Genomic DNA, 22,466 nt, shown 5'->3' on the forward strand with positions numbered 1-22,466 from the left:
TGAGCGACTTCCCTTTCACTTTTCACTTTCATGCATTAGAGAAGGAAATGGCAACCCACTTCAGTGTTCTTGCCTGGAGAATCACAGGGACGGCGGAGCCTGGTGGGCTGCCGTCTATGGGGTCGCACAGAGTCAGACATGACTGAAGCGACTTAGCAGCAGCAGCAGCAGCAGCATACCAACAAGTAGGTTTATTATTACTATTTTTACATGAATGTGTGTTTTTAATTTCTCAGTGTTAATTTCTAGTATGAGTATGATAACTATCACGCAGTATAACCAATGTGAACGAATTCACATCCTCAGTAGCTCTTAAGACTCTGAAGGGACACTGATGTGACCACTGTTGGCAATCAGGCCTGGGGACCTTCTTCAGTTTTGCAAAGCACCCCACAGGGAAGCCCTGCTCCATGCGGACGAAAGAGATCCCAGGTCAACCCATCAGATGCCACAAATCAAAAAGAAAGACAACGGTCTAACAACTCCATCTGCTGTACTGCTCAAAGACGGTGCACCCTGGGCGCCAGGCAACAGGAATCCGCTAGCCTCTCAGTGGACAAGATTCCCGCAGGCCTCCCCTCCCCCGGACATTCATTGATTCCATCAATTCATCATTCACTCCACAAATGTTCACTGATGCCTTCGTGCTTGGCAGACTCAGTTCTCGATGTAGGGACACGGTGAAAACAAGGCAGGCAGAAACCGCTGCCCTCATGGAACAGGTGTTCTAGTTGGGTGAGCAGGTAGGAAAAGCCAGAGGACAAATTTGTCAGGTGGTGCTAAGTACCATGGAGAGACAGAGTCAGGAGAAGAGGGAGAGCCGGAGTAGGGAGAGGCCATCTCAGTAGGATGTTTGGACAACTGCCAGAAGGTAACCCGGGAGCAGTTCGCCTGGGAAAGGGGAGGAAGTGGTCCATGCAGGCATCTGAAAACGATGCTTCCTTCAAAGGGAACAGCAGGGGCAAAGTCCCTGAGGCAGAAATGAGCTTCCGGGGGCTGGGAGGACAGGAGAAGGCCTCCACAGTGGGAGCAGAATGGGCCAAGGCCAAGGGGAGAGGCGGGGGCAGGGAGGGGGCAGGAGGCATATCACACGGGACCTCGTGGGCCACGACAAGGACTCTGAGTCTTAGTTCAAGGGTGAGGCAGAGCTGTTGAAGGGTTTAGAGCAGAACCGGGGCCCGGTCTGTGATTTAACAGAACCCTTCTGGCGACAGCGGCGGTTGGATGGGAAGGTTGGAGCTTGGAGGTTAGATGGGAGAGGCATTGGGACAGGGCAGGAGGCCCCAGTGAGGTCCAGGCAAGAGAAGGTGGTGGCTAGGACCACGCTGGTCCCAGAGAGATGTGGGAGGTGCTCGGTGCTGAGTGTGTTCAGAATATGGAACCTCTGTGATGTATCATCAGTGTGTGTATCAGTGAAGGGAGAGGGCAGCTGGAGACCCCGGGGGTTGTGGCCGCAGCGGCTGGCGTTTACCAGAAGGTGGGATGAGAGGCGATTTTAGGGGAACCAACCAAAACTCCTGCTGGAGAGCCTATTTGGCACCAAATGAACTGACCCGGAAGGAAAAAATTTTTAAGTTTTGTTAACCGTCCAAAGGATACATAAAAATGGCCAAACGTTATCGTATCATTGAGAGACGGATAAACACGTGAAGTACACTGGACCCAGATGAGTTTGTCTGTTTTGTTCACCGTTTCACCCTCAGAACAGTATAAAGTAGATGTTCAATAAATACTTATCTAATTTTTTTTCTAATGACAAAAACATATGAAAGAGACACAGGCCAATTGGAATTTGGAAGAAGTCATGAAGGGTGAAGAACCATTTGCATTTTCCCAAACTCCTCGTGTGTGAAACAGGCTGGTTTGTCCTGGGAAAGATGGGCTTTTCCAGGCTTCTACTTCATTTTCCACTGACCTTTCTGAATCGCTCTGGCCAACGTTGTTTGTTGTCATTGGCTTGGCTCCGCTCTCCCGCCCTTCTCTGCTATCATGTCATGCTCAGACGGTCTCTCTGTACAGCATAAACATCCTTCCCTGAGCTCATCACTGGAGTCTCCAAGGAACCTTGTCATATTCCAAGATGCTGTAGAATCTGGTTCCTAACAACTGTTTTTGTTTCTCCAGGGACCTGAGTTCTCATCCTCCCGCCCCCATAAAGGAAAGTGAGCTATATTTGGGGAACTCACAGTTCCTTTTTTTGGAGTGCGCCCCCTCTCCCAGACGTGAGTTCATTTGCTGCTGCTGCCCCCATTTTATAGACGAGGTCACTGAGGCTCAGAGAGGAACACTCACTTGCCCACGGAGGCAGGGCTCAAACCCTGGCCCTTAGGATTCTGGGGAAAAAAAAAAAAAAAAAGCTCTTCAAAGCCACACTGCACCCCAGTCTCCACCACCAAGAGACCCACACAACCTCTGAAACTGTAGCCAGCAGAGTTCCTCCATCTCAGCACCACTGATGCTTCGGAGGCAGATCGCTCTTTGTAGTGGGGTGGTCCTATGCACCGGGGGGTATTTAGCAGCATCCCTGGCCTCCACCCACTAGATGTCAGCTGTGTGCCTCTCCCTTAGTTGTGACAAACAGAAATGACTCCAGACATTGCCAGTGTCCTCCCTGGAGGAGGGCAGATCGCCCCAGCTGATCTGATATGCATTCCCCATGCTCTGCACGTGGGCTAACATCACCAGCCCCTCTGTATAGCCTTTTTCCACCATGCAGCATTCTCTCCTAGCCAATACTGTGATAGAAATCCCTTCTAATAAAACCTGTCAGTTCAGTTCAGTAGCGTCCAACTCTTTGCGACCCCATGAATTGCAGCACGCCAGGCCTCCCTGTCCATCACCAACTCCCAGAGTTCACTCAGACTCACGTCCATTGAGTCAGTGATGCCATCCAGCCATCTCATCCTCTGTCGTCCCCTTCTCCTCCTGCCCACAATCCCTCCCAGCATCAGAGTCTTTTCTAATGAGTCAACTCTCTGCATGAGGTGGCCAAAGTACTAGAGTTTCAGCTTTAGTATCATTCCTTCAAAAAGAAATCCCAGGGCTGAACTCCTTCAGAATGGACTGGTTGGATCTCCTTGCAATCCAAGGGACTCTCAAGAGTCTTCTCCAACACTACAGTTCAAAAGCATCAATTCTTCGGCCCTCAGCCTTCTTCACAGTCCAACTCTCACATCCATACATGACTACTGGAAAAACCACAGCCTTGACTAGATGAACCTTAGTCGGCAAAGTAATGTAAAACCTGTAGCTGCTGCTTTTCCAGCCCTCCCAGGAAGGGTGTGAGGTTTAAGACACTGGATGGGACAGCCTTACCCTGCCTGGCCTGTGGGCCCTCCCCAAGTCCACTGACCCAGGCACCATGTCAGAAGCTGTCATCGTGTGCCTATGCTTAGCCAGGTACCAGGCTGGGGCTGCAGCACCCAGAAAAGGCCCCTGCCTTGTGGACCCAGCATGCCTGGGGAGATGATGATAAACAGGGAAACAAACACACCTACAGGATAATCTCAGCACCGAGTGCCATGGAGAAGATGAATAGTACAGTGAGAGGGATGGGTGACCTTGGACAGCGATCAGATACACTTTCTCAGGGTGAAGTGACATCTGATCTGAGATGTCACAGTGAGAAGGAGCCAGTCTGTGTGAGAAGGAAGAAGGCTAGGATCTGAGGCAGAGGAAGAGCAGGTGCAAGTGTCCTGAGATGCAGTAAGTTCAAAGCGTTTTAAGGAGCGAAAGGTCGGGAGTGTTCAGAACAGAGTGGACAGTGGGGCGAGTGATGGAAGATGCAGAAGGTTGTAGGATGGGTTGGGGAGTCACTATAGCAAAACAACTAGGATCTTGGGTTCAGAAGGGTCCTCTGGACACTTGGGGGTGTCTGGGTTAGAGGCACTGAGTCCAGGTGGAGGCCGCTTCCTCTGTGTGCAAAGAAATGAGGATGGAGGAGCAAGATGCATTTCTCCTTTTGGACTAAATCACCCTGAAGGCCTTGCCTCTTTCATCTGGATTCCCAAGCACTGCATCTGAGGATTCAGATTGCAGCTCTTGAGCAACTGGCTCACGGAGGGTGTTACAGAAATCCAACCCTTTTTTCCACCTTTGAGTCTCCTAGCTCAAGATTCAAAATCCCAGGGCAGAGTCAGATTGACCAACCTCAGCCATACTCCCGCCCTTTGGGTAGGAAGAAGCATTTTGATGGACACTTGGGATCTTTGTATTTAAGAGGAATCAGTGGCTGTGGCTTTTCAGGGGTCACCTAAAGGAAAAAAAGAATGTGTTTGTGTGTATTCATACAAATGTATAGATATCGGTCCATTGGCTCTAAATTACGAGGGAAACTACCCAATCAAAATGAGTAAATATTTAATGAGATGTTTATATTCGAATGTAAATAGTGAAGTGTAGCATGATCAACCAGTCCACTCCGGAATATTTTGATTCTTAGTTATTTATCGATTATCTCTAATGTAGGATGTGGGTGGAAATGGCGTGGGCTGAATGTGTGTTCAGAGGCTCCAATGCCCTTGAAATAGCCTCGTCGACAGTTCCACTCTGATGGCCCACCGTAGGGGAGGCGAGGGTCCTGAAGGCGGGTCAGTCCCTCCTGCTGCCACTTGCCAGGTACTTAGGACATTCCAGGGACTATTTTCTATTCCATGCACATGTTGGTTTTCCCCAACTCCGCATGACAGCAGGCAGTGGCTTAACTGTTCTCCTTGTCCACTGAGGCACAGCGGGGTGAAGTCACTTGCTGGAGGTGAGTGTTAGGAAGTAGCAGACCACACAGTCTGGCTACAGAGATGCCCCTGGGCTGCTTGTCTCTATCGCCCCCATGTCACCCCCAACGAAGGGGAATGGCCGCCTGGAGGCGCAGAACAGTGGTGCCCCCACTTTGGCTCAGTGTGACCCACTCTCCAGCACAGAGAATGACCCCAGATGCCTATTTCACTCCAGCTGCCCAAACCCTCCATCTCCCCCCAATCCAAAGTGATGCCTCCGTCTATGCTCCTGCGCCAGACTCACCGCCAGCTCACTTCAGTCTCTGGTCGCCACGAGACACAGCTTTTACAGACCACAAATGCGATCATTACGAGGCAATTTCAGTTAGATTCGGGGCTGGGAGAGATAACAGAAGGGCCTGCTTCTCCCATCAGACTCTGAATGGTTCCCCAGCAGCACTTAACTCAGACAAATGCAGAAAGCAGCAGCCAGCAGGGGAAGCGGGCCCTCAGCTTTGCAACCAGAGCTGCCTGCCCGGGCCTGCAGGACAGGAGAGAGCGCTGGGGAAGGACGTGGGGGGTAAGAATCCCCTCCAAGCGGGGAGGAGGAGGGTCTGGCTTCTGACCTCTGTCTCTGCAGGGCCTCCCTTAGACACGGTATTAACAGAGCAAGAGGGGATGGGTGCATTGGCGCTAATGCAACTGTAACACTTAGTGGGCACTTGTTTCTAGGCACTGTACACATATGAGTTCTCACCACCACCCACCAGGTAGATACTTGTTGTCCCCGTTTTATAAATGGAGAGACGGAGGCATGGAGAGAAACGACTTGCTCAAGATCACGCAGCTTTCAGTGTTGCAAAGTACCTCTGAGTCCCTTTAACATCCCTTCCTCTGAGACATCCTCGTCCTTGTCGTTTACATCCGGGTTACGTTTGCCTTCATCTGGCCGCCTAGCCGGAGTTCCCCACACCGTGAGTGTCCACATCCGCATGGTCTGATCCACTTCTTCTGCGATTCCATTGACATTTAACTCAGGGTTTCAATTTCAGCGTTTTAACCCTTCGTTTATTGGCTGCACTCTGGCCTCTGGTGGCCAGCTTTCTGCTTCTGATAATCCACTCTTGTAAAATGTCTTACAGCTGTGTCTCTGGGAGACACGGAGGCAACACGACTACACGCGTTGCTATCTGTGCATGAACTAAGGGGTGGGCAGCGAGCAGTCACTGACAGACTCTGCAGGAAGTGATGTGACCGATCATGATAAGCATCTGTTATTTACACGGCGGTTTGTGGACAGAGGAGCTCGTGGTGAGGTTTGAAGTTTGTACTTCATGCAGTTACCGTTACTGTGCTGCCGTAACTGAATTTGAACCGTGCTGCGGGTCGCTGTGTTTTTTGTTTTGTTTTTGGAGTCTAGTTGCTTTACAATGGTGTGTTTCTGCTGGACAACAAAGTGAATCAGCTGTATGTGCACATATATCCCCTCCCTCGGGAGCCTCCCTCCCACCCCTCGAGGTCCTCACAGAGCGCCAGGCTGAGCTCCCTGGGCTGTCCAGCAGCTTCCCACTAGTTATCTAGTTTACACATGGTAGTGTATATATGTCGATCCTAATCTCCCAGCTCATCCCACCTTCCCATTGGTGGACCCTTGTGTCCACGTGTTCACTCCCTATGTCTGCATCTCTCTTCCTGCCCTGGAAATAGGTTCTTTAGTACTATTTTTCTAGATTCCACATATATGCATTAATATATGGTACTGTTTCTCTCTTTCTGACTTACGTCTGTATGACGTAAGTCTAGGCCTAGGTCTAGTCTAGGTCTATCCAGACCTAGTAATGGCTTAGTAACGTTCCGTTGTATGTACATACCACACTTGTGCATATCAGGACCACGCATGCACTCGGACAGCCTGTAACCGGCTGTTCCTGTCCGGTTGTCATGCCAGCCTCTTTGCTCTGTTCCTTCACACTGGGGGGCCTCCACCATCCTGGCCCAGTTCAGAGCCTGCTTCTGCTGAACTGGCATTCTTCTTCCAAGTCACCACAGCCCTGTTTTAAATCCCAGAGGGTCCTTCACCCCACACAGGGAATTTTGCTCTACACCAAGTGTTAGAAAACTTTTCCTGCAGGGCCAGATAGTAAATATTTTGGACTTGCAGCCACATGGTCTCCATTCAGCAATCCCACTGTGCCATTGTGGTGTGCCAGCAGCCGTAATAATACTAAACAAATGGGTGCGGCTGTGTTCCAGTGAAACTATTCACAAGAACAGGTGGCAGGCCTGATGCGGTTTGCCAAAACCCTGCTTTGTACTAAGCATCTCATTGTCTTTTCCTTGGGCCTTTTAACTGCTGGGAAAAGACCTCAACCGGAAAGGAATTAAGCAAACAACAAAACAACAAAAATGGAGTGGTAGGACTTATTAGCTGACCTAACTTGGGATTTCTCAACCTTGGCACTGCTGATGTGTTGGGCCAGATAATTCTTTTTCCTGGAGAGCTGTCCTGTGAATTATAGGATGTTTACCAGCATCCCTGACCTCTACCCACTTTTGATGCTGTTTGTGACAACGAATAAGGTACCCCCTGTCCAGTGTCCCCTAATGTTGGGAAACACGACATAACTGAAGACGCTAGCATTAAAGGGGACTTCAGGTAAGAGTGGACACAGGGACTCCAACAAGGATATTCCTCTCTCCACCTCTCTCTTTCCATCTCTCACCTCTGATGCTTTCTTCCATGTTGCTTCACCTTCAAACAGACTCCCCCCTTCTTAGTAGCAAGATGGCTGCTGGCAGTTTCAAGCTTATATCCCACCAGCTTCAAGCTCCATGAAAGAAAAACTTAGCTCCTTCCCGCTAGAGCCCTAAAATCCCAGGTCTGACTCTCATTGGCCGAACTTGGGTCACATGTGCATCCCTGAACCAATGGCAATAGCCAGGGGAATGTAGCACTCTGATTGGTCACACTGAGATTATGCATGTAGCCGCTGTGTATTTACATAAGGAAGTGGTGGAACCCAAAGAATCACAGCACGAAACTGAAGTCTCTGTTGCCAGGTGTAAATTTGAACTCAGTTCCTGGTACACAGGAGCCAGCAAGTGTGCTGTCCTTTCTATTGATGCCAGCCCTACGTCCTAGGGGCAGCCCTCAGCCGGCACATGGTCAGTGATCTTTCCTGGCCTGGCATTTAATCCTTATAATCTGCTTGCCAAGTTGTTCCACCCCTTCACCAGCTCCCAGTTTGGTCTTCCTTTTATACCATCCTAGCAGTGAAGGCTCAGCGACTTCAGACTCCAACCGTGACACGGTCTGTATTTTTAATCTTGATGTTAATTCTAGCTCATTCTCCAGCCCATATGTCCCAGCCTCAGAGCCCCAGGGCCCACACTAATTCGCTTCTCCCACCTCAACTGGTGCTGGAATAGCCATTTGAAAAACTGCCTTGGGGAAATCTAATCAAATGAGAACAAAATCTAATTTGGCACTAAAAGCCTTTGACTGAAGCCGTGTTTTCTAGGGCCTTGTGGAGGCTGAATAATAAAGTCTGGAGTTTTTAAAGGTTGGAGGTTAGAGAGAAATGTGAAAGAGGAGATTCTAACAGAGGAAATAGCCCTGGATGTGTTGACACCCATAGCATTCGATCATAATAGGCAGGGGTGGGCTTCCAAAGTCTTCCCTCCTCCCACCACCCGAGAAATATTTATCCCACCGGCTGGGAAAAGAATTTAGGCTCTTTAGCATTCCAAGTTGCACATTCATCAGAAAGACCTTGGCCCAGGTCTTCAGGGACAAACCAGTAGGATCATGAGCCGGGGACTGGGGAGATCTGGGAGGGACCCTAGTTCCCCCAGTAGGGAGTCCCTGAACCTCCTCTTCTGGACTTCCATTCACTCTTCTGCAAACCAAGAGAGTGGAGTTTAGTGCTTCTTAAATGACTTGTCCTGGGTTCCTTTCAAAATACGTCAAAAGCTGTAGACTGTTTCCAGAAAAATGCACACGAAGTGCAAGATCTGGCATCTAATATCTCGGAGGATGTGTGCTCCCGAGCTTGTTCCTGCCTCAGGATCTTTGCACTTGCTGTGCTCTCAGCCTGGAGTGTTTTCCTTGGATTCCCGTCTTCTCTCTCATTCTCACCATTCCTCCAAGAGCCCTCCCCTGAATACCCTGCCCAGGGGCACCTCCCATGGTCCATCTCTGGCCACTCGGTTGCGTCATCGTCCTTTATTTTCCTCATCACTGTTGTCACCAACATCACTGTCTGCACTTGTCACAACCACCCCACAGACACACAGAATGTGAGCTCCACGAGGCCAGGGGGCCTGTGGGTCATCTTTGCTGCCATGTTTCCAGTGGTGCGGACAGCTCCAGCTCCTTAGGTGTTTAATAAATAGTTGTTAAATGAATATATTGATTTTTACATGCCAGGACACTGATTCTATCATTCACTTAATATTTTCTCTCAATTATTCTACTCTTTTTACTTCACTTTGTTTCAAAAGAAAACATTTACATCACCACCAATATTGTCTGTCATGACAAAGTGTTGGTCTTATTAAAGTCCCCTTCTTCCTTGTTGAAATTTTGAACCAAATGAGGAATAAAATTAAGGAGTCAGCAGATGGATGTTAAAATAGCACTTGGAGGAATCTGATAAAGGCCAGGTTTGAGGACCTGGCTTCCCTCTGAGGGCAGTTGGGCTTCCTGATGCTAAACTCCAGAGTCAGACAGACTTCTCACTGAGCCAAGCTCCCTTGAGCTGGCATTGCCTGAAGGTAACTCACTCCTTACAGAAGGCAAAGGAAGGATTGGGTTTTGCATATCCAGTTTGTCCCTTTAAACCCACCAGACATATGTGCTTAGGGTCAGCAAACTGCAGTCCATGAGCCAGATCCGGTCCTCTTTCTGCCTTTGTAAATAAAGTTTTATTGAAACAGAGCCACACTCGATTGTCTATGACTGTTTCGTGCAATAGCAGGGTTGAATAGCTGCAATAGGGACTATCTGGCCCAGGAAGCCTAAAATATTTACTCTCTGGGCCTTTACAGGAAGGTTTGCTGCCCCTAGGGGCAGTCTTCCTGGAGGAGGAGGAACAGGAAAGCATGGAGAGAGACCGGCCATGTTAGCAGAGTAGAGCTCCCCAATTATGAAAAGAATATCAGAAGTGGGGAGTAAGGTCATTGAGACTCTGCAGATCTGTTTCCTGGGCTGTACTTGGTCTCCAGGTACTTTCTCAGCTCTCACAAATTGGTTCTTTTACTGGCAGGAAGGAGATGCTGAGAGTTGGGTGGAGTTATTTTAAATCGGGGTTTTCTTTCAACTCCAAGCTATTGACACTGGGTGCCAGGTGATTCTCTGTGGGAGGGGCCGTCCTGAGTTCTGTCAAATGCTTAGCAGCCTCCCTGGCCTCCAGCCACTAGAAGCCACCAGCGCCCGCCTCCCCAGGTTTTGATACACTTGAGATGCCTGCAGACCCTGCCGTGTCTAAGGAGCAAAGCTGCCCCAGCTCAGTCACTGCTTTACAGGGAGGATGCAGCGAGCCTCTAGAAGGGGACGTTCTGGAGAAAGAGGCTCCAGCCTCCAGCTCACCTGATACTTTCTAGCTGCCTCTTACCTCCAGCTGGCAGTTCAGTCTTTGATGCCCCAACACCCAGCCAGGATGTGCAGTCACTGTTAAATTGAGCATCCATCACTGCTTACCTTTCCCTCTGTAAAGACTGGGTGTTACTCAGGACTCAGAGCTGGGGCAGCTGGTTTTCCAGCCCCCAGCAGCCTGGGGCTTCTTTCCGGTCATTTCTGCACCGTCTTCCCATGTGAAGGGAGGCTCCACCTTACCCCCGGATCCCTTGGGGTCCTCCCTACGTGTTTCCACCGCCTCCTCACGCCAGAATCTTTCTAGGAGGCAGTTCATCACTCCTTCCTCAGGAGCACTCCCTTCCTGGTTCTACGTGCAGGGGTGGGGATCTAATGGAAACACTTCCCTTTGCCTTGTGCCCAGGGGGATGTGGGGATCTGGTGTTTGTGGATGAGCAGGAATCTTCCTACCTCTGGGCAGTGCCAGCCACCTGCCAGGCCTCCAGGGAAACCCCAGAGAGGGCTCTGCTCCATGGCAGCTTCTCCTGGCCCAGCCCCTCTCCTCTGAGCCAACAGGACTCAAGCAGGCCTCCATGCTCTCTAGAAGTTCTGAGTGGATGGCTGCATCTTACCTCTGCTGCATCGTAGCCCAGCCCCTGCCCATTTCTCTCTCCTCTGTTGTTCAGTCCCTAAGCCGTGTCTGAGTCTCTGACCCCACGGACTGCAGCACACCAGGTCTCCCTGTCCTTCACCATCTCCTGGAGCTTGCTCAAACTCATGTCCATTGAGTCAATGATGCCATCCAACCATCTCATCCTCTCTCCCCCACTTCTCCTCCTGCCCTCAGTCTTTCCCAGCATCAGGGTCTTTTCCAGTGGTCGGTTCTTCGCATCAGGTGGCCAAAGTATTGAAGCTTCAGCATCAGTCCTTCCCATGAATATTCAGGGTTGATTTCCTTTAGGATTGACTGGTTGGATCTCCTTACTGTCCAAGGGACTCTCAAGAGTCTCCTCTAGCACCACAGGTCGAAAGCATCAGTTCTTCAGCGCTCATCTCCATCTGTCTCTTCTCATCTTAGGCTCTGAACTGACACCCACTGGACACTCACTCTTTGCCAGGAACAGCACTCAGCACCCAGCTTGCAGGATCTCTATAAATCCCTTCCACGACCCGAACTCTCGGCAGTGGTTCTGAGTGTCTCGGAGCCCCGGTGTTCTCATCCAGAAGAGAGGGCTGGCCTGGCACCTCTGCCTCGAAAAACTCTCACAGATTTGTCCATTGCTGAAAAAAAAATGGCCTTATAGGTTATAATTATTTAAAATTGTCCTTGCTTATTGAGGAAGATACAAAGAACCAAAAACATCTCAACAATCTTGTGTCACCTCACTGCACACAGATAGTTTGGGGTACATCCCAGTCTGGATGAATTAGGGTAAATTTTTTTTAAGTGAGCCTTGCTGGTGGTGGAGAGCAGGCATGCAGAGACACGCCGTGCTGTAAACACCCAGCCCTGTGGAGTTTCACCAGCTGAACCACCTGTTTCCCAGCAACAGAACAAGACCATCATTACCCAAGAAGTCCCTTTCCATCCACCTTTCCCCCACATCCAGCAATAACCACTGCTTTTCTTCCCAAAGCCATAGACTCCTTTTGCCTGGCTTTGAACTTGATGTAAATGGAATCATGCAGTGATACGATTATATCTGGTTTATTTCTCTTAACACTGTTTGGTGGTCGTGACTCACCCCTGTTAGTAAGCATGGCACTAGTATTTTCCTTGTTTCTATACATACTCGGGTATATAAACATACATTGTATTTCTCCGTTCTATCTTAATTGTTTGTTGTTCATGGCAGCACAGGGTCCTCGTTGCTACGGGCTTTCTCTCGTTGCCGTGAGTGGGGGCTACTCTCGCATCGCGCGCAGGCTTCTCATTGCGTGGCTTCTCCTGCTGAGAAGCACAGGCTGTCAAGAACAAGGGCTTGGTTGCCCCACGGCATGTGGGGTCTTCCTGGACCGGGGATCGAGCGCGTGTCGCCCGCACTGGCAGGTGGATTCTTCACCACCACCAGGGTGGTCCTGTTTCCCCACTCATGCACAGATGGATATCTGTTTTGTTTCTAGTTATTTGCTATCATGAATAGTGCTGCTGTGAGCCTGTGACTTTGGGTGAACGTATGAATGCGTTTCTGCTGAATGAACACCCAGGATTCAAATGGCTGGGTCAGAAGCTATGACTATGATCAAGTTTAACAGATACTAGCAAACAGTTTTCTTTCCGTGCCGGGATCGGTCTGCACACCCACTGGCAGTGTGTGAGAGCTCCAGTTGCTCCATGCCCCCACCAACAACTGGCCTTGGTCCATTTTTTTTATTGTTAGCCCTTCTAGTCACTGAGTCGTAGATAGAATCCAAGGGGATCCATAAACCTGAGTGGTAACAAACTAGACTCTTGTTTTCACTGACCTACGACTGACGCTTGACATTTGCTTCAATTAGGAATGTAGGCCTCTAACTGTGGCAAGTCAGCAGAATCTATAATTTGTCATCTGTAGAAATCACCGATATTTCAGTATTCCATTGCAGTTGCTGTAGATATTGCAAAATAAAATATTCTCCCTCAGGACTTCCCTGGTAGTGCAGTGGCTAAGACTCCACACAGTTCAATCCCTGGTCGGGGAACTAGATCTCACATGCTGCAACTAAAGATCCACGTCCTACAGCTAAGACCCAGTGCAGCCAAATAAGTATTTTTACAAAACTGTTCTCATTCATCACTACTTTGAAATGATCACTTTTTACAAGGCCTTACGTTTAGCATCTTCATTTTTCTTTTTTTAAGGACCCATTACTCTATGGCAAACTCTAATACTTTGATAAATGATTTTCCAAAACAATTGATTTTCTCTGCAATCCTGTGTATTTTATTTTCTGCATGTGAAAACATTGGAGAAGGGGGTCACGGACTGCACTTGCTGGCGAGGGGCTCCGTGGTTCAGGGGGCCGTGCTGTCTCCATGTCCTGACCTGGCGTGGTTTGGAAATTTCTATTGAGTGGTGGCAAGAGAAGGCTTTTGCTCTCTGCCACCTCACGTGGCTTCCTGGTGCCTCTCCCCTCCAGCTTTCTTCGGGAAGTACCTTAATGAATACAACGGCTCCTACGTGCCGCCAGGCTGGAAGGAATGGGTCGGCCTCCTCAAAAACTCCCGCTTTTATAACTACACGCTGTGTCGGAATGGAGTGAAGGAAAAACACGGCTTTGACTACTCCAAGGTGAGTCCCCCTTTCTGGCTGGGGTGGCAGTGGAGCTCAGCCCTGGGGATCGGGACACGGGAGCCTAACTACCTGGGCTCGGGTCTTACATGTGAGACTGGCACCCTCTGCTTCAGTTCCTTCAGTTCTCAAATAATAGTCTCTGTTCCTAAGAGTACTGTTTTATTTCTCTTTTTTTTTTTTTTAAATCAAAGTATAGTTGATTTAAGGCTTCCCAGATGGCTCAGTGGTAAAAGAACCCACCTGCCAAGCAGGGGATGCAGGTTCAATCCCTGGATTGGAAAGATCCCCTGGAGAAGGAAATGGCAACCCAGTCCGGTATTCTTGTCTGGGAAATCCCATGGATAGAGGAGCCTGGTGGGCTACAGCCCAGGGGGTTGCACAGAGCTGGACACGACTTAGGGACTGAACAACAACAGGGATAGTTGGTTTACAATATTGCAGTTAGTTTCAATGATATGGCAAAGTGATGCAGTTACGTTTTCCAGATTATTTTTCATTATAAGTCATTTCTAACTATGGACTATAATTCCCTGTGGCATACAGTAAATTTCTGTTGCTTACCTATTTTATGTGGAGTGTTTATTAATCCCATACTCCTAATTTATCCTTCCCCCCCAATCCTTTCCCCTTTGATAACTATAGGTTTGTTTTCTATGTCTGTGGGTCTTTTTCTGTCTTCCATATAGATTCATTTGTATTATTTTTTAGATTCCACATAATATAGTATCATATAATATTAATATTTGTCTTCCTCTGACTTACTTCACTAAGTATATTACTAGGTCCATCTGTGTGGTTGCAAATGGCAATATAAGAGTGTTGGGTTTTTTCAACTGAAATATATTTGACATATAACACTGTGTGAATTTAACATGTACAACATGTTGGTTCAGTGCATACATATAATGCAGTGTGCGTGGTCATGTCAGCTAAAGCTTTATCTTGTTGCAGAAGTATCTTTTCCTTTTGGGGGGGAAATAATTAAGACCTAGTCTCTTGGCAAGTCTAGTGTTTATAATACAATTGTTGTTCAGTTGCTAAGTCGTGTCCAACTCTTTGTGACCCATGGACTGTAGCCCACCAGGCTCCTCTGTCCATGGGATTCTCCTGGCAAGAATACTGGAGTGGGTTGCCATTTCCTTCTCCAGGGGATCTTCCCAACCCAGGGATTAAACCCCTGTCTCCTGCATTGCAGGCAGATTCTTTCCCATCTGAGCCACCAGAGAAACCCCTAGGTCATTCCCTAGGCCATACTTTTTCTAGTTCTGGTTTGTTGAACTGCGATCAGGTAAGGTACATGGATCCTAGGTGGATGGCTCAGGAAATTTTCACACATGTGTGCGTCTATGTAACTGCCACCGAGGTCAAATTATAGAGCAGTGCCAACCCCCAGAAGGCTCCCTCAAATACCGTTCCAGTCAGAAGTGTATAGTGGTATTTCATTGTAGTTTTTTTTCCACAAAGGCTTTTGAAGCTCACAGGAGTTAATAATACATGTAGAGTAATAGGGGAGACCACTGCACACAGTAAACGCTCAGAATATATGAGTTCAGATCAAGACACAAAACTTCCTCTGCAAAGGGCCAAATACTAAATACTTTAGACTTTACAAGCTATAGTCTCCATTGCAACTGCTCAAGTCCACCCTTGCAGTCCAAAAGCAGCTGTAGATGATACATAAACAGATAAACTTGGCTGTGTTTCAATGAAACTTTATTTTAAAAAACAGGCAAGAGGCCTGACTTGGCCAGTGGGCTGTAGCTTCCTGATCTCTGGCTTAAATAATGATGATGGTGGTGATGATGATAGGGAGGAGGAGAGACTAATACTGATGGTTCATCCAAACTTATCATTAAAAAAAAAATCATCTGGTGACTAGCAAATATTCCTGCCATCTCAGCAGCCAAAACACACTCTATCCCATTTCCCTTCTGGAGATACCAGCACATTTGGGGAGCCCTCCCAGCTTTGACAGGTAATCACCACCCACGTGTATAAGCCTGATCAGGCCCCGAGTGGCAGAAACCACACATGGCATCACCTGGGCAGTGCCTCTCCCTGACCCCGTGTCTCACTCTGCATGTAGTAGGCCTGCCTCCATGACCTCCCCAGAGCAAATTCATTCTAAAGTCCTGGTTGGGGGTGTTTAGCCAGTCTGCTGGACTCCTTGGAAATACAAAGCATAGTCTCACAGGGCTGAACACACCTTTTCTCTCCTCCCAGCCTTAGTGCAGGCAGATTCTTCAAATACCCAGAAAAGTCCACTCCCTCCTTGTTAACATTCCTCGCCATGTCCACCCTGGCCTCAGCACAGCCTGATAATGAAGTTATCCAGGGACCCCACCCCCTTGGCGCTGAGAACGGGACACGCAGCGGCTGCTTTCTCACCCGTCTCCTGCCATCCACGCATCTCAGCCTGAGAATGAGAGGCGCCCCCCTGACAAAGGTGGGAGAGTTCCTGGGACCCCAGTTACCGGAGGCCTGGAAACAGAGAGGGATGGGGGCCCCTCAGGGGTCAGAGCTGGCTCAGGTCCAGGGTGCGGCTCGCAAGGGTAGCAGTGGGCGGCAGGAGCACCAGGAGGGAACAGGAGTTAGCGCGGAGTTTCCAGCCATGGCAGAGCTGGGGAGCGAGGACCCGTGACTCTGGGCGGTCGGAGCATCGTTGCTGAGGCTAACCCCGGGCGCCCCGGCGAAGGCCCAGGGAAGGAAGAAATCAGCAGTCCTTCCCAAGTGCCCCTCAGAAGGCCCTCTGAGGACTCTGCCCTAATCACTGATCCCAAAGGCGGGCAGATGCCACCAAAAGGGGTCCTCATAGAAGAGTGGAAAGAGAGAGGCAGCGTTGATGAGAAAAGAATGATGTATAAAGCAAGCCGAATGGTCAAAGAGGGCAGGAGAATGCAACAGTTAGCAGAAGGGAGACAGGAGTGACCAGGTGGGGAAAGGGGAGAGTCCAGGTGACGGGAGGCTTTGCAGAAATGGTGGTTGCCGTGAACTTGAGTGCACCCACCATTTGCGCTTTCTCTCTGTTCTAGAGAAGCCTCCCTCCTATGCAGAGGAGCTTAGCCCAGCTGTTGGCTGCAAATGTGTCATTGAAGGAAATCAACCAAGAAAGCCCACTAATGCGGGAAATGACTAAATGACTCTGGAAGCATCTGGAAAAAGATGAGAGGGGTTGGTGTCTAAAGTCATCAGAGAAGCTTAGGATGTAAGGACTGGTGGAAAAGCAAGCTGCGGGACTCTTCCAGGTCCCAGCAGATGTCACCTTCCTAGACCACCCTGTGTACTGAGCACCTCCCCCCCCCCACCCCACCCCCCATCACCATGGATGTGCCACACCTGTGTATATCACGGATTCATTTGTTAACTGTCCTCCTATTTGAACACAAGGCTCATGAAAGCAGGAGTGTTAGTCTTGTCCACTGCTGTGTTTCTTGGATGAATGGAAGTACACAGTATGATAGGATTCATGGAAAGATACTTCTTTCTCAGTAGGAGACTAAAGAGGCCAAGGTTGGAAGTGGAGATGAGAGCTTATCAAACGGAACTTCAGCTTTGTTTGTACTGTTTCAATTTTCACAAGGAAAATGCTTGATTCCTGAGGAATAATGGCTAACCCTCCTTTAGAGGGTATCACGCACCAGATACTGCTGGAATCATTGTATATGAATTAACCCATGCATTTCTCACCAGAGCCTGTGAGCGATTTGCTGTTAGTTTCCCTAATCACTAGGATGAGGAAACTGAGGCCCAGAGAGGCGAAGAAACCAGGCCACACAGCTGGAAGGGGAATGTTCCCTGGTGGTTTAGACAATAAAGAATCTGCCTGCGATGCAGAGACCCGGTTCAGTCCCTAGGTTGGGCAGATCTCCTGAAGAAATAGCTACCCACTCCAGTATTCTTGCCTGGAGAATTTGATTCTTGTGGTCCATGGGTCTCAAAGAGTCAGACACGACTGAGTAACTAACATTTTCACTTTCAGCATTCAAACCCAGGCCATCAGGCTTCAAAATCCATTCTTAAAACTATAGTTCTTGGTCAAGCCCAGCGCCTGCCAACTGTTCTGCTACAACCCTGAGCTTAGAATGGTTTTTCCATGTCTACTTAGGAAAAAATAAAAAGAACAGCGATTTTCATGACCCATGAATATTATATGAATTTCAGATTTTAGTGTGCGTGAATAAAGTTTTATTGCAGCCTAGACATGCCCATTCATTTCTGCCATTGCTGCTTTTCAGCTGTAATGGCAGTAATGAGTGATTGTAACTGAGACTTCTGGCCTATGAAGCCTCAAATATTTATCATCTGGCCTTTTACAGAAAAGGTTTGTTAAGACCTGATGTAAACCACCATCTACTCCTCTCAGTAATATTTTTGTTTGTTGGGGGACAAAAGATGGACCAGACAAAAAAACACAAAGGCCTGGGTTCTAACTCTGAATGAATTGCTTATTAGTTTTGTGGCCTTGGTTTTCCTATCTGTAAAATGGGCATGGTGTCCACTTTGCAAAGTTGCTATGAAGGTCAGTGGAACAAAGGTCTGATAACGATAAGAGCCAGTGTCCCTTGTGGGTTCCCCCGGTACCAGGCTCCTGGCTAAATGCAATATTCACTTGTCAAGTTTGTGTGAAAGTCACCATCTGAAGGGACTGGTATTAGACCCATTTTTGAAATGCAGCTATAGCAGCAGCTTGTTGATTTATATCATATAGAAGGAAATTATTTTTATGTAATGTTCTACAGGGCCCCCTTTATAAGACCCTTTTTTACTCCCCAAAATGTTTCAAGGGAAAATGCATGAAGTAACGAGTGACCTTCTCCCCTCTCTCCCCTTATCTTGGCCCGCAATTAGCACTTAGGGATCTGTCCTGAATTTTTCTCTTAGTGCTCAGAAGCATATGAAGGTAGGGATTTGGTTTCTCCTCTCCGCCCTACTCCTCCCACAAAAAAAAAAAAAATAAATAAACTTTTCTGAAGTTTGACTCTGTAGTTTGCTCTTTCCCTTAAGAGTATATCTTGGACGATGTTCCACCTCGGTCACTATAGATCTACTTCCCTTTTCGTGTCTGCCCAGCACTGCACAGTATGAAAGCGGTCCAGAGTCATTAATCATCATCCCACTGCTGGTCACTGTGGTGCAGTGACCGTCCTATGCACAGAGGTGTAGTACATGAGTGTCCCTGGAGCTGTGTGTCTCTAGAGGCATAGGAACCCAGGGAGTATGTATGGACTTCGTACCGGGTACAACGGGAGAAGGGTAGAAACTGTAACCATGTCTTCACCTTTTTTTTTCCTGTAAAATAATGTCTCTTTTTGAAAGTTATCATTTTGGACAGAGCTGCTTCCTAGGAAGCAGAAGGTAAATGTTTAAGAATGCATTCCCTTCCAAGGAAATCAGCAGGAAATCAGCAGCTAAAGATTTACCAAGTTCAGGAAGAACTTAAATCTCACCTCCTTTGCTGAGCTTTTAAAGCCCTCATTTCCTGTCCATAACGTTCTCACTCATCCATCCTCCTGCCTGCTTATCTAAGTGGCTCTCGCTGTTCTGGAGCTGCTACCGCATGCCTGTGTCTGTGGCACGATTTGCTTGTCCCTGCATTGTCCCTGCTGACTGTTCATCCTCTTTCTATTCCTTGAACACCAGCCACGCTTGTTCCTGCCTCAGAGCCCCTGCATTTGCTGTCCCCTCTGCCTGAAACACTTCCTCCAGCTCGGTGATTCTCACTCCTGGCTGCACGTTGGAGTCCCCTGGGGAGATTAAAGTCCAGTGCCCAGCCTGAACCACAGAGCAGCTAAACCAGAAGAAGGCCCAGACATCAGTAAATCTCCCCTAAGGATTCCAGCAAGCAGCTGAGAGTGAACTCCAGTGATGGAGATCTTCCCACGCCCAGTTCCTTCTTGCCGCTCAGGTCTCAGCTCGAGTGTCATTTCCTCCGAAAGGCCCTCCCTGATTGCCCCAGCTCCCAGTTACTCTTTGTCCCATCTTGTCTTATTTCCTCCTTCTGTCACTCCTCATCACTATCTTGACTCTTTGGTTATATGTTCATCTACTCCTGCCCCCAGGACAGACCCTTCAGCATTACAGGTATGTATTCACCCTCCACAATGGGAGCCCTACTGCTGCTGCTGCTGCTGCTGCTGCTGCTGCTGCTGCTGCTGCTAAGTCTCTTCAGTCCCTAGGGCCTTGAAAAGACTTCAGACTTAGGGACCAAGACTCAGGAGGCCCGACTGCCAACATTTATCAGCTGTGTGACATTGGGCGATTCACTTAACTTCTCTGGGCCTTCATTTTCCTGTTCTGGAAAACAGGGCTTATCATCACACCTACTTTCTAGGACTATGTAAGCATTAACAAGCTAACACATGTAAACCCAAAAGAGTTCCTGGCACGCCGTAAGCACTCAGTAGTGTCATTATTTTAATATCTGTCATGAATGAATGACAAATTGCAATTCCTCTCCCATCCTCCCTAACCCCTCCCCCGGGTTTTTCCTCTACTGTGAGGTGTTATCATTTGACACTCCCTGTTCTGCTCGCTTCCTTATTGTCTGTATTCCCTGTGTTACTTCCTCACTCACCGCATGTCTGCCCCTAGACCAGCAGCTCCAGGAGGGCAAGGACTGTCTGTTTTGGTCACTTTTGCATCCCCGATGTCCAGCACAGATGCCCAGCTTCTCACACCTTCTCCTGTCTCTCCCCGGCCCCCAGGACTACCTGACGGACCTGATCACCAACGACAGCGTGAGCTTCTTCCGCACGTCCAAGAAGATGTACCCGCACAGGCCTGTGCTCATGGTCATCAGCCACGCAGCTCCCCACGGTCCTGAGGACTCAGCCCCCCAGTACTCAAGCCTCTTCCCTAATGCATCTCAGCACATGTGAGTGTCAGGGCACTGCCTGCAGAGCTACTGGGTAGCACAAAGGCGGGAGGGTCAGGCTCGGTCACAGTGACATAATGATGGAGACAAGGCTGCCTCTTCTCTCTAATCCTCCTGGTTTAAAGAACCCAGGAGCACACAGCTGATCTCTAGAGAACTGGCATACAGATCCAGTAATAACAACCCAAAGCATACGACAAGAGTGGTTAACATGGGACCCACACCCTCTCACCGAGATCTGTGGCTAGAACTGCCTTTTGGATGTACACCTGTGTCATCGGTTTCCTTTCAATCCTGTTTCATTTTGCACATTTTTAAGGATTCTTTTGAGAAGAGGTCTATAGCTTCATCAGGCTACTAATATGTCTACAGCCTGTATAAGCTATTGACTCCATGGCAGACTCTGTTCTAAGCCCTGTGCTGGTGGTTTAGTCGCTAAGTTGTGTACGACTCTTGGGACCCCCTGGACTGTCTGTCCATGGGATTTCCCAGGCAGTAATACTGGAGTGGGTCGCCATTTCCTTCTCCAGGGGATCCTCTGCACTGAATCCCTGAATATTCCCAGTGACCCTTGATGTATCAGTTATCTATTGCTGCGTGACAAGTTATCCTGAAATTGAACCACTTAGAACACCAGTGTGTAGCATCTCACAGTATCTGTGAGTCAGGAACCTGGGGGCTACCTGTCTGGTTCTGGCTCAGGGTCTCCAGGGGATATAATCAAGATGTCAGCTGGGGTCCCACCACCTGAGGCTTGCCTGGGGCTCACACACAGGGCTGCCTCTGACCTAGGGCCAATGCAGTCTTTTGTAACCTGATCTCAAAAGGACATACCATCTCTACCATACTCTACTCATCACACGGACCAGTGGGCTACTCACGGTAGAATTGGGGGCTGTTGAGGGCTGTCTTGGAGGCTGCCTGTCAGGGAGGTGAGGTAAGTTCCCTAAGGTCACACAGCTGGTAAACGGCAGAGCTCAGATTCACATCCGGCCCCCATTCCTGCCTGCCGTCTCTCTGCCACCTCTCCAGTCCTCCTCCTTCCAGCAGGCTAGAAAATCTTTCTGGAATCTTCTGCATTCCTCTGCCTCAAACCACCTCCTGCTCAGCCATGATGCTCAGCAAACCTTCACTCTGACATTGGGGCAACAAGAGCAGGGCAGTTTGGAGCCCGCCTGAATATTCCGGGTGTTTAAGTTTCCTTACAATCAGAACGCATCGCCCTCCTCGCCCCGCTCGCTGATTCCTTTCTGACAGCACCCAGAGTGGCTCCTGGGGGGTGAGGCAGCGTGTCTGCCTACCCCCTGGTCTTTGGGAAGGAGGGTTGGACAGGTGAGGATGAACCACATCTCAGGACAGCAGCACCGCCTCTCGGCAAAGCTGGCCTGGTGGCCCCACCCGCGCACTCCTCCCGCCTGGGAGGCCAGCCTGCCGCCCCCAGCCTCTGCGGAGGGAGTGTTAGCCCAGCTCGGTGCTACCGACAGGAGGCACCGTGGGGTGGGGTGGGGAGAAGGTTCACTTGGCTTCTGCAGTGTTTCCCCTAAAAGGGGTGCTGGCCAACCCCCAGCAGCCCTGGAGTTTCGTGATGAGGTTGTTTGACATCGCCTGCTCATTTATTTTCCCTTTGAAATGAAAATTATAGAACTTGAACATGAGCACCGCCTGCTATTACTTACCCAGAGTGCCCCCCTCACCTTATTAGGAGTGTGTTTGGAAGGCTCTCTTATCTCTGGGGTATAATCATTTTCAAAACAAACCTCCAAACCAGAAAGTTCTGCAGCTGGGATGTTTAATTACAACAGTCAGGGGGCTGAGGAGGGGCCAGAGCCCTCAGGTTGGAGTTCCAGATCTTTCCGTCACGAGGCCCCTGTCAGAGACTCACCCCGTCAAGCCTGCATCACATTCTCTGCTGGGCTTTGGGTTCTGGCAAATGCAGCTCGTTGCGATGCAGTCCCACTGCACCTACCCAGGCCCCATCCACCCTCCCCAGCTTTGTACATACAGAGACACACACAGACACACACAAA

General features: G+C 49.1%; 1 protein-coding gene across 5 annotated transcripts in view; it reads left to right on the forward strand.

Moving 5' to 3' along the window:
- Window positions 1-22,466, forward strand: part of SULF2 (sulfatase 2) — a 124,292-nt gene that overhangs the window by 71,152 nt on the left and 30,674 nt on the right. For all 5 annotated transcript variants that reach the window (XM_040248154.1, XM_040248153.1, XM_040248152.1 and 2 more), the window contains exons 4-5: window positions 13,411-13,562; window positions 20,270-20,439. In XM_040248154.1, the coding sequence (XP_040104088.1) occupies window positions 13,411-13,562; window positions 20,270-20,439 (322 nt within the window). The remainder of the gene's footprint in view (window positions 1-13,410; window positions 13,563-20,269; window positions 20,440-22,466) is intronic.

Source organism: Oryx dammah, unplaced genomic scaffold (genome assembly GCF_014754425.2).
Source record: "Oryx dammah isolate SB20612 unplaced genomic scaffold, SCBI_Odam_1.1 HiC_scaffold_10, whole genome shotgun sequence".
NCBI lineage: Eukaryota > Metazoa > Chordata > Mammalia > Artiodactyla > Bovidae > Oryx > Oryx dammah.